At 38.3% G+C, this 13,225-nt stretch overlaps 1 protein-coding gene across 2 annotated transcripts in view; it reads left to right on the top strand.

The window, feature by feature from the left end:
* Positions 1-13,225, top strand: part of GYS2 (glycogen synthase 2) — a 47,969-nt gene that overhangs the window by 16,946 nt on the left and 17,798 nt on the right. For both annotated transcript variants that reach the window (XM_063323103.1, XM_063323112.1), the window contains exon 5: positions 10,214-10,358. In XM_063323103.1, the coding sequence (XP_063179173.1) occupies positions 10,214-10,358 (145 nt within the window). The remainder of the gene's footprint in view (positions 1-10,213; positions 10,359-13,225) is intronic.

The following is a 13,225-nucleotide window of genomic DNA, read 5'->3' as shown; positions in this document are numbered from 1 at the left end:
CATCTCTTTCTTGGAATTTTTGTAAACTGTCTAGTGGTTTTGGTTTTCACTGTTCTCTTTCCGCTCAAAGCATAACACAAACCAACATTTCAAGGACACGGGTGTCTCTAGCACTGCCTTCAGCAGAGGTACATTACTTGGTCTGAGATTTCTAATACAGTTACAGACACACGGAGTTCAGGAGATTTTTGCATTCCAGCATTTACTGAGGGTAGAGGTAGTTAAAAGGCTAAAACAACTGCTTTATTCACTGTCCATGCATTTCCTTGGCTAAAATAAATGAAAAAAAAATTACTCACTTGGTAATTTTCAGTTCGGTGTTTGAAGTTTGATACTCTGTGAAGCAGCATCTTCCAAAGACAAGGCCCAAGCAGTAGTGTGCTACTGGCCTTATTCAGAAGCACAGAATAGATTGTCAGTCCATTGTACTCCATGGAAACAGTCATTCACCTTACTCTTTTTTTTTTTTTTTCCTTTCACACCAAAGGCAATTATCGAATCTACTGAACACACTAAGAGTAAAAGACACTGTCTACTCATTTACTCATACACGTAAAGGTTGCAGCATGGTGGTGTTTAGGGGGAATTCTCTCTGCCCAATATGAGATAACTAACATAGGTGGTTACTCCTCCTAGGCTCCATCTGTCATCAGTGGAATTACACTGGCCTCTTCACAATCAGTGAAAGGTAAACATCCTCAAATCACCATCTGAAAGATTTGTCTCCACCCATCACCTAGGAAAACTAGCCTCCTGCATCAGATACACTAGTTAGGCGCTTTAACGAGGCAGTGTGAATAACCCAGTCATACTGTCAGACCCACGTTTCAGGAGTCTAGACATTCCTACTCCCTCATATTATCCTTATGTGTATATATGCAAAATCTAACTTTAAAGTCACATTAAATTATTTTTCTCTGGACAGACCTAGATTGAAAGAACTAAAACCTTGCAGTTTCAGGTTTAACACTTGAGAAATTGGTGACTCTTCGGCATTCATTCAGCCTTGCATCTTACAGATAATTTGTTAGTAAGGAAGCCATAGTAAAAAAAGGAGGAGGGGGTAATACTAAAAATGAGAAATTAGAGTTTTTAAAAAAAAGAGAATGCTAATTGTTTTACAAACTGATGCTAAAATTACTATGTTAGAGCCTTGTCTTCCTTTTGTAAAGGAAATACAAAACAAATCAAATTTTTTTTTTAGACTTCTGGTTAATTTGGTCAACTACAGGTATTCTGGTAAAATAGCCTGCTTTTCTCAAAAGCAACCTTTTTTTCTCCTTCATGATAACTTTGGGGACCTCACCCTTGTCTGTGTAATCAAAAGAAAAAGTAATGATCTTACATCTTACAGATTTTAATACATTTATAATCTAGTCATGGTATTAATATAATTTTTACTGCTCACACCTGACACAGCCAACTTTATGTGATAAGGTACTGTCCATCCTTCTGCAAAGCTTCAAAAGTCCCATTGGTAACTATCAGCTGCATGATAAATACATAAATTTCTCTTCAGATTTTATTTTATGAATATATGGAATGAAACATATGTATCATTTTGAAGTATTATTATAAACTGCTGTAAATAACATTTAAGGTAGGAAACTTGTGGATTTCTGGACCTTAATGCTTTATGCCCTCCGTGGAGGGATTGATATTTAAAGGTACTAATGCCCACCTGTTATACTACTGTTTAACATGCTTATAGCATGCTAAAGCTCTCCCTGAAAAAGTTAACTTTTAGTAAGAGATCAGATATCTTAATGAGGGCTTTCTTGGCTGTAAAAAGGTCAACCTGGCCCAAAAGTCAGTTGAGAAACATGAGAGGTTGATCTGGAGTACAGTAATTAAATGATACAGATGATAGCTAAGTCTTCAGAGGCTATTCTTGTTGGTGTCTTCTAGTAGTAAACTATTAAGGCCAAACAAGCAATATGTCCAGTGGAGAAGATTATTCCAGGCTTCGTAGTGTTTAATCTTTAGATGAGGCAATATATTTTTAGGGTGTATCATCCCCTCCCACCCCAAAGTAGAGTAGCTGGTTTTCCTGTTTCAGTGCCGTTGCATAATTTTCTTCCTTTAAAGCATGATAATAATAATTTACTTTAAGTTCTCACTTTTGATCAGCGTTTCATGGTTAGAACGCAATTTCCGCCAGCTCTAAGCACCGCAGCTGCGATGTGTGGGAAAGATGCAACTGTAGTATGCGCTGTGCCACATAACACAGAAAAATACTTGCAGCACAAAAGGAAAGGCTATGGTCTAATTGTGCCTAGAGACAATCAGGTATGCACAGCTACTGCAGAGGAAAGAAGAAACTTCCTGTTCCCTTTTCTAGTCCACAACACAGTCCACAGAAAGCTGGCTCATAACTCCTGCTAGAGAGAGCTCTACTCAGCCCTCTGAAGCCAAGTGCTGTTCTGCAATGTCGAAGGATTCAACGGCGGAATCCACAGGCAAAACCGTGCTATGATTGTTTGATGACTGATAAAAGATACTAAACCTGCATCTTCACAGTCCTTTCTCTTTCTCTTTTCACAGTGCCCTGAGTGTGTGTGGCCAGTGTGTTGTTCCTCAACGTAATATTTCCTGTTAGTCCTGACACTGTAACACACTCTCAATTTGTCTTCCACTGTCCATCAGCCCTGCCTGCTCTGCGCACACAGACGTGCATGTGCATATGCCCACACAGTGCAGCACTCTTCCGCTTCGGTGTTAAACCACCCTGTAGATAAGCAGGACCTGAAGTTACAAGATGAGTTGAAAGGTCCCTTTCTAAAAATGTAAAGGATTACAGAGATTTTCTTTCTTTCTCTGGATTCCACTGTGGAAAATACCACTTTAATTCACCATCCTAGCAAGGCTCAATAGGTGCCAATTGGCACAAGTATAGCAGGTACACACGTATTCTTTGGAGTAAGCCAGTAAGGTCAGTAGCTTTAGACCGGAGAAGACTTTGGACGAAGTCCCAACCTGTTTGGAGTGAACGTCAATATCAATGATCAGGCAAAGGGCTGTGCAGTGCAGGGTGGCTGACATTTTCTCTAGCACTTCTGTGAACAAAGAGCTCAAGTCAACAGCCCCTGTCAGGTGATAAAGCTGGAAGGGGAGGCTCCATTGTGCTCTTCTGATAGCCCTCACAAACACCGATCCTGTGAAAACTTGACCTTCAGCCTTATTAGTCTTTTGGGGAAAAGCTAAGAATGACTTAGTGAAGGGTTGCCACGCTGTGATGCATGATTCTTATGGACTCCCTAAATCCTGTAGAGGCCTGAACTGTAGGCTACCAAAACTCTTTGTTTTGTGAGCTGAGGGCACATGTCAGCCTGTGAGCTGTAGGAGGACGTCTTCTGGGGAACTGAAAACCTGGTCAACCTAGTAGATTAGAACAGTAGATTCCTGGAAGATAGGAGGGTGCACTCTCGGTATAATGACTGTAATGTTGTCTTGACTCATGACCTCTTCCCGAGCCATCTGCCCTTTGCCTCAATTAGAGACAGGATCCTGGTTCTTATACAGTATTACTGTATGAGATTATATAATTCTTATATTCTTACAGTCTTAACTGAGTTCATCTGGACTGGGAGAAATTTAGCTGCCTCTGCTCCAGTGGAAACCTGGGTGTTAAACACTTAACAGTGTGCACGGGAGCAGTAACACTGTTGTGTTCTCAGCAGCGTGTAACAAACAACAGAGGGCTGTGTCTGAGCTAAGGAACCCTGAGCCGATAACCTTGTAACAGCGATTCAGTGTCCGTTTCAGTTCCTAGATTCACATTTAAATCACTCTGATTCTGGAGGAACCAAGGCAGGGAAAACAAAAAGAACAAAACAGAAGGTGACTTGCATGGTGACTGGTACACTGAGTGATATTTTTATTTACTTTTAAGCATCTGAAGAACCCATGGTAAATGGCTGGATCAGGGACTGCTAACCCTACCTACAGGTTACTGGCTTGAACTCTTCCAAAGTCAACACTTTATAATTTCAGTAACAAGCAGGGTATGTTGTGATCTTAATTCCCAACAGAGATATTATCATAGATTTAACTATGCTTAAGAAGTTTCGCAGATTTAAATAGTCCAACTGTGTCATGGTTTGGGCTGGGCTGGCCAATAAAACCAATGACAGATACTCGCTTTTACTTCTCTCCCCTTCAGAGAAGGGAAAGCATCTCCCTTCAGGGCGAGAAGGCCATTGAAGAAAGAGGGTTGATCCTTTGATGCCTCAGCTTTTATATTGAGCATGAAGCAGATGGGATGGAATACCCTGTTGGTCAGTTTTGCGTCACCTGTCCTGTCCCCTCCTCCCCACATGCGTGACCCCTCTAACCTTTTCTGCTTCTGACCCTCTAATAGGGCATGTATCAAAATTAGCTGACCTTGGTTGTTATAGCAATAAGTACAAGAAAGAGTCTCTCTGTGTACCATTCCTTGGTATACATTTATAAACAATCAGGTCTCATTGCTCTGGAAGCGGTTTACTGTCTTAAAAATTACTGAACAGAAAATTGTTTCTGTTTTACCTCAAACCAGGACAAACCAGCAATGCATTTTTTCCCATTGTCCCCATGTCCAGTGTAGCTTTTATACCACAGAAAGTAAGGTTATGTTTGTTGCTAAGATAAACTGAACCAAAATAGCTAATCCAGCAGGTAGAAAGTTCTGTAAAAAAGGTCCTGAGCCTGTGCAGCCTTTTTCTCTTTGGGAGGAACTGACTTCTCAGCTGAAGATCAAGAATGTTAATCATCTTTTATTGCTTTCTCCATTGTTTAAGGGGACTATCTGATTTAGTTGTTTGGGGTTTTTTTTGTCTGGTTGTTTGGTGGGTTTTTTGGTCTCATTTCACCCCTGTGGAGTTTTAAATAGACCACCACCTTTCATAAATTGACTGAGAGATACTGATGATCCAGGCTAGTTCAAAGGTGAATAGACAGCTGTCTCGGGAGCAGTCCTTTTTGGCAAATGATCTAACCTGTAATTTCATCTGAGAGGTGACCATATGAAATGGTTTTGTGGACCACTGGCCTGGCATAATGGAGAAATTTGTAGGCTTCAGCATCTGATGCTTCTTACTAAAAAATCACCTTGAGTTATAATGGAAAAAGTGCTCTAAAGAGAAGAAAAAGAAATCAGTCTAATTCTTCATTGCCTTTTTCCCTATATAAGATTGACCTGATAACGCGTAACACTTTTATTTAGACCTAGTAACATTTTACATTCAACTCGTACAAATGCAGATGAATCTAGTTTGCAAAGTGGTGGAGAATTCTATCCCAAAAGATCTCAAAGGAAAAGTACTAAAAATCCCAATGAAAATGAATAGTCAAGAGCTTTTATGCTGACAATATAGGAGCACAAGCTCTCATTCCACTTAGTACAGTACTGTGCCGGCTGTCACTGAGCTCGCTGTTATGCAAAGCTGATCCGCTTTGTTAGTAGAGCAGCTAATGGAAATCTGACTTAAGCCAGGAAGTGTGAATTTCATTCTTACTTGCCATGGCAGAGCTATACCAGAATGAAAATTCTAGTTGCACAAGATAAAATTCAATGGGAGTTATATTTGACGTAAACTGGATTTTAAAAAGAGTAATTCTTACATAATTCAGGCAATGGCAGCCAGTGAGATTATGCGAGAAGTGAAGATCTTTCCATTCTACCTTTTGTTTTGTTAGATTAGGAATTTGAACTTCAGGCCTATCTCTGACTGTTCCTGATTCCACTGCAGAATCACCTTGTGAACTTGAGTGTGCCACTGATTTTAAAGACCAGAAGAGATCATTTCTTTCTCTGCTTAAAATCCTCAGCTAAAAATTTGTGCATCAAACCTATACCTTTTGTTTGAGATACAAACTACATACAAAAATATTATCCACTCTTGAGGTAAGGTTCAAGTGGTGAGGGGAATCTATATTATTTATGCAAAGGTGTCACAGTTATTCATTATCAAAACTATGTATTTTAATTCCCGTTTGAATTTGTCTTGATTTAACTTCTGTTGGCTTTCCTCATACTTTATTTTTTTTCTTTTTGAAAGCATAATCTGGTATCAGTATCTATAGATTGTATGCAGACTGTGACAAATAATTTATCTGTCTTTCAGAAAAGTATTTACATAGCTGGTATAGTCTTTCCTGGTTTTCAACTCTCAAATCATTCTTCTTGCGCTTTTGTAAATTCTTTGAAATTTGTCTTTATTATTTTGAAGTAGGAATGTCTGATTTGGATTTTTTTTTTTAATTACCTCAGTGACCGCTCACTGTTTCCAAGAGAAGCATAATGACAGTATCCCATAACTGCTTGATATTCTCTCCTTTTTGCATTCAGAGATCATCTTAGATGTCTTAACCAGAATGTCATATTGGGAGGCTCAGTGGTTACTTACTGTGCCCTCTAGCATGCTAAATTTTGAGATGTGAATGAAATGTTATGCCCATCGCTTGGATCCATAGAAAGAACAGAAACGAGATGAAATTTTTCCTCAGAATTGCATTGCAACAAATGCAAGTTTTACTCCAAAGCCTGTGGAACATCTTCCTGGTTTGCTTTGAAATTAGAGTGGCCTTATAAGGCAGGCCTTTTCCCCCCTTGCCATCATGTAAATGCTAATAATCTGCTTGGTTTCTAACAGTCAGGATGGGAGGGGATCCTCACTGGGAGCAGTGGAATATTTACAGGGAAGTTGATATTGAAGTCATTAGTCTTTAAAAGTCACTGAGGGAAGAAATGGTTGAACTCAATGATCTTAAGGGTATTTTTCAACCTAAGTAATTCTATAAAGAGTTAATTCTGGCATAGACGCCTTTCTCTTGATGCAGCTTTCATTTGTGACTTTGCTAGTGTTCCCGTTTGCTGATAACAGCAAACAAACAAAAGTAAGCGTGACGCACTTCACAGGTATTTTGCTTTGCTCTTGCTGAACATGAATGCTATGGAACATAGTTCACAGATGCCTGAGCTATGGCAGACAAGCATTCAGACAGCAGAGCCAATTGCTGAGCAGAAAGCGTCGTTTGAGGGTGAAGAGCAAACTAGCTGCACTAGCGTTCCGCTTCATTTCAGCGTATTGGCTCAATACGGTGCCATGCCCCGTGTTGCCTCTAATTCTGGAGATAATACTGTCACAGCAAGCTCAGCTGTCTTTGCACAATACTGTGTGGACTAAATTTGTTTCCTGTGCTGTCTCATCAATTAAGTTCCATTTAACCTGCCCTTCAACTTGTCTAAGGCTTATTTTCTGTAGTCACTCGTCTCGCCTGCTCAGAGGTGCGCAGTGAGGTTTCTAACTCCACACTGTAAGTGAAGTCAAAGGTCAAGATCTTGCTTTACCGATCGGTGGAGGGAACTGCTGGAGAGTGAGAGCAAATGAAATGTGAGAACTCTGTGACCTCAGTTTATACTTGCTAATAGGCACGGAATTGTGTACCTTTGAAAAAGCGTGCCAAAAGTCATGCAAGCATGTGCAAAATAAAATATTTCCCATTTTCAGAAGATGAAAAAATGAATAGCAATGAAGAAATAAACAACAATATGTGTACGTGTTAAATGTTTTATATGCTTTCATGCGACCAAAGAAATAAAAGCTACCAAGAAATAAGCCATAGTGCGAGCAACCCTTTTATGAACATTTCTAGTGTTGGCGGGGGTGTTTGTTTACAGTCAGTGTATATGTCCCAAATTTACTTTTTAATTACATTTTATAAAGAACCCATTCTTGGTGAAAGAGGGAAAAGAGAGCAAAAACCTCGTAAAGTTTGGCCCGCTATTTGTTTGCTAGCAATTTTTGAATCTTTTTTAACACAAAATCAGATGTATTTGAAAAAATTTGCATAGTTTTGACTGTGCAGTGGTATCCCACCCCATTTGTGTGTTTGCCCAGCATGCTAAAGAACTGTCCTATTTTGTATCTTTGGTACATAGAATGGTTGAACAAGCATAATGATTTTGGGTTTCGTTATTGTTCAATATGCAGCTTCCTACCTTATTTACAATGTGTAATTAAGATTTCTGCTTTGAAGAACATATTTCTTAAGAGCTGTTTTGCAGCATTCATCAGTGGTATCTGAATGCTCCGGAAAATTAATTAGTTTATCACACCCATATGAGGGGAGATAGCTACATCATCCACTTTTTCTTAGGGAAGCTTTTATTTGAGTTAACAGTATGAAGTGCATTATAACCTCAGAGCATAGGTACGTTGGATTTCAGATGCAGATTTGAATGTTCAGCACTTCAGCAAATCAAACTTAAAGATACCAAGGTAGTCTCCCAGAAAAGGAGGAACACACAGTTAAGAACTGCATGTGGAAGATTTGGTTTAGGGTAAGCAAAGCATCATGCTGGAGATCTGTGGCACTCTAAGGAGGCAATTTAATTCAGCTTTATTTTTATCTTCCTCTACCCTCCTGCCCTGTGCTTTTTCTACCATTCAACTTCTGTGACAAATGAGATGTTATGTTCTGGAGAAAAGATCTTTTGTGACATGGTTGCATTTCATGCACCAAAATTCTCATGGTGAACGCGGAAAATACGATATATGACAATACAACTGAAAAAATGGTATCATAATATATAGCATGTTATGTGGTAAAGCATATTTCCTAGGTTTTCTAAAAATCTCTTTGGTAAGGTTAGAAACTCTTGACATGGAGGATCGTCAATACCAAGAGAAACCATGTAGTTTCTCTAGAACTTTTCAGCTGAAATTTTTCAAGACTCCTTTTCTTGGTCACATTAAGATGGCACTTTCAAATAATATAATGGAAGCCACTTTAGAGTGTGCCTTAGAGTTCTCGGTGGATAAAAGCACTTAAGTTTCTTAGCAAAACAGTTTTAACATATCTATATCTACATCTATACCTATCTGAGTAAAAATAAAAAAATATTTGCTTAGATCTTGTTCCCTGACATGGTTCGCATTTGGTTATTTAAGAATTATTCAATTTAAGAAATTGAAATTTCTTAAAATATCTTCTATACCAATGTTAAGCATGTACTCAGCATGAAAAGCTGTGGTCTAAATAGCTTTACTTCTAAGTTCTAAAGTTCTAAAAGCAACTAGCCGTGGCAAAGGTCATATAGTCCTAACTATAGAAAGTGCTGCCTGCCTGGCTTGTAAGAATGGTTAAATCTATTATGGTCAATGAAGTTACAGAGTCAAATGCAATCAAAATCAGACTGCACCTAGCATTAGGCAGTGATAATGACAGAGCTCATTGAGAGTCACTGTCACTCTCATGTATCTCACATAGTCTATTTGGTGCCCATGCTGTTGACCTTAGGAGGTCAACGCTTCTGTTCCCAGAAGTGAAACATCATGTAAGGCTAAGAGGATTGTAACTTAATTGTAATCATTGACACCCCATAAGCATTATTCTGTTTTAGACTACATTGTAGTGCTTTTGCAGTGGGCATTGGCGAACATTTGAACACTTAAGCGTGGGTTTAATGGGTATTGTGCATTTTCTTCCCATCAGGATAATGTAAGCTCACTAAAAAAAACGGGGTAGCTGCAAGGTTTAAAGGTGATTTAGAAATACTTTGGTGTTTGGGATGGTCTTATCTAGCAGTTTAACTTGCATCTGCCTCTAGAAATTAAAGGAATTCAAATTGAAGTAAAAGGAGCAGCAAAAAATAGTGGTGGAGTTGGAAGAAGAACATCTCTGAGTACCAGAAAGTATCTCATTTTCTGTTTTCTTTGTTCCCTCAGGATTTGTGACTGAGTTCTTACACCCTACCTCTCTACCACAATTCCATTTCTCTCCTGTCTACCCATGGTTCCCACCATTCTACCCAGTCCCCAAGTTCTCTACTCATCCCCATTCCTTTTTTCTTTTCTCTCCTCTACCCTCAGTCACCAGCGACTTCCCTGCTCTCCAAGTTTTTCAACAAGCCCAGGAAAGATGCTGTATGACATATCGCCAAGTAGCATGGTACCTTACCTTTCACAGGATCGTTAATCTAGGTCTCCCTCCAATGCAGAGCTGACATTTTTTTTTCACAAACATGCAAGAACTGAGACATCTCTTGCTCCTTCATACTCTTTGAAGTTGATAAAATAGTTCAAAAACCAGAAAGAGAAACCAACAGCATAATCACATGATTCTTATTCCATGGGGAAATCAAGCTTAACACAAGCAACTTTCTTTGTGGTAATAAGTCTGATAAGCATATCACACAGGTCTTTTTTTTGTTTGTTTTATTATTTAACAGTTTGACATTGACAAGGAAGCAGGAGAGAGACAAATTTACCATCGGTACTGTATGGAACGGGCATCTGTACATTGTGCCCATGTGTTCACCACAGTCTCACAGATAACAGCTATAGAAGCAGAACATATGCTTAAAAGAAACCCTGGTAAGACCTGAATTCTGTTCTTATTATATTTCCTCTGAGTACCAACATTTCCTCAGACTGAATGAAAACAACAGACAGGTATAAAAACATGAAGAACAAGGACACATGCATGTGTATGTCTGGCTACATTACAGAGAATAACCAATTTTCAAAAGAAAAGTGCAGATAATGTTCTTGAAACACATTCTAGTAGCATATGTAATCCAGAAGAAATCAAGTTCAGCACCACTTTCAACATTTAACTACCATTCCAGGAGAGCATTAGTTTAACTTCATGGACATTAGGCTTTCTTTGCAAGGACATCTCAGCTTCAGGAGTTTTGTCTATGGTAGTATATTCAGGTCAACTGATGAAAGCAGAAGCTGCAACCTTTGTAATTCATTTCACCATCTTTTACAGTGTGAGGTTTGTTGCTTTGCTAGAGATGATGGATATATTCTTTTAAAAATGTAGCAAAAAGTTTCATATGCAAAACAGAATGTTAGATAAGTTTTGATTTCCAGTGCTAATGCTGTTTTTCTTTACTTAGTATTGAAAGAGATGAGAAGGCAAAAAACAAACTGTAAATCATTACAGTTTATTTCCCTGTATCTCTCACGGCTAGGAATAGCAGTATGGTTGTGGCCATGATTGATCTTAGGACCTAACCGCGATAAGTTCAATAGATACAATATTTTCTTATAGACCAAGCAGTACAGTTTGAAAAAATAGTTGAGATATGTGCCCAACAGTTTGTCTGATTTCCCCCTTTGTATTAGTCTAATAAAATATGGAACTTACCAACAAACCGTGTTGTGTTCCATGCATGGAGTTTGAATAAAGTCATGATCCCCGTTTGATGTGTCCTTAAAGTTCTCTCTAAATCAGGAGAGTGCTTTATAAGGACAAGCCACAATACTCCATCTGCAGGTAAGCATCATGGGGGAAAAACTGCAAAAAATTGTCAATAGGATGATAAACTTAAGAGATTTTTCCTTTTTATTTTAAATATGACAGCCATGTTTTAAAAGTAATTTAGGTGTTCAGTCATCTAATCTGGGATATCCCTGAAAGGTCTTGGTTTTTACCAGGTGCAGAGCACATGATCTCTGAAGGTCAGGCTTTTGAAACTGTTTTATATTGGCACGAGGCTTCACCCCACAATAGCTACTCTTGAAAATCATAGTTTATGTTTTGGGATTTTAGGAGACTGAAATGAGTCTGAATCCAGTTTAATTTGGGAGAGAAAATCTGCAGACTGCTCACAGATAGAACGTCAGTTGAAGCTGAAGAGAATTCCATGCACAGAGATTCACAGGCCTGAGATTTTTTTGATTTTTCTTGAAACTTTGAAGAAACTAAGTAAATATATTTAATGTTTGGGTTAAAAATTGACATATTGTGCTTCATGTTGACGCAGCTAGAAAGAAATCCGATAGGAATTGGTACCCTGAATTCTAGGAGACAATTATAAGTGGAAAAATATGTTCTGATGGGAATAGTTTCTTTGTATCTTAGACCACAAATAAACTGTGTAGGAGTCTATTCTCATACTATTTATTCTCTCTGAAGTTGTGAAATCAGCATAGACATCGGTTGTTCAGAAAGGTCAGCAATCTTTCAGTAGATCATTAAGACTGAATTCTGCAAAGGAACGTGAATACTGAAAGAATTTGTACACTTCTCAATGTGCTTTAAAATTAAAATTTTAGAAGAGGGATGCAGAATTGGCACAATTAACTTTTGTTTGCATTTGAATTGATTGGGAGGTAAACTTTGTAACAAAGTTGTTAGCTAAAATAACTGAGGAAATGTGGTAAGTATAGCAGTCTGTTAATTCTCATTAATGTTAAACTTGGATTATAATATAAATTATAAATTTCATCACTTGGAAAAGCCCCTTTAAAATTCAGTAAACGTGATTGCATAAAGAGCTTTTGCACCAGGACAAAGGCTGATTTGCCAGTCTAAACCTGTCAGAATGACTTCTTGCATTACACTGATTTCACTTGCTGCTGCTGTTATTTGATCCATAATTTATCAAACCATATTTGTCAAAACCTTGAGTATCTAATTTTCTTGTCAGGCCCACCAAGACTCTCCTTTCTTGTCACTGAGAACTAAATCACAAGTACCTAAAAAGTAAAGATTTCTTGGTAAAGACTGGTCTTGAGTTTGAAATGTGGTATTTCAAGACAGATCCATCAAAATTTTTAATATTGCATGGTTATTAATAAAGGTTATATTTTTATGTACTGCTGTTTAACCTAAAGAGTCTCAAAACGCTTTACAAGACAAAGAGTAATCGGTGATCACTTACCTGACAGGGAAATACATATTCTGCTAAAGTAGACTGTAAATTTCAAGAAAGTAATTAAAAATGGCCATGGTATTTGCATGAAAAATGTGAAGCAAGTACACTGGACAACATATGGAGAACCGTTTGTACTTATTTTAAGATCATCTTGATATGTAATCAACCAAAGGAGCCATAGATGTTTTAAAAACGTCTCCCTAAGTCTCTCCAGAAATAAGAGACAGTTTTGTACTAGGTCAGATGCTTAATGCTAGACACACAAACCTGTGCTTTTAGGGGAAGGGACAGGAAACCCTGAATGTCAAGCATCCTTGACTGAAAGACCACAGTAGAAGTAATGTTCAAGTCCTGTATCAGTGGCAAGCAAGAGACTGTCCTCCCATCAGTGTGAGGGGGAGTTAACCATGTGCGCTGAGATCAAAGGAGATGCTGTTTTGCTTGCATGAACCATGTGTGGTAGGGAATGAGATCTTATTGAAGGTTCTTTGGGTGATGCATAGAACTTTTAAAATTACTACAGTTAATGATTGTGGTTACTAGACACCTGTTGACACTTTCCAGGAGAAAAGT

The sequence above is a fragment of the Chroicocephalus ridibundus genome, chromosome 1 (assembly GCF_963924245.1).
Source record: "Chroicocephalus ridibundus chromosome 1, bChrRid1.1, whole genome shotgun sequence".
Classification (NCBI taxonomy): Eukaryota; Metazoa; Chordata; class Aves; order Charadriiformes; family Laridae; genus Chroicocephalus; species Chroicocephalus ridibundus.
This window is presented reverse-complemented; position numbering and strand designations above follow the sequence as displayed.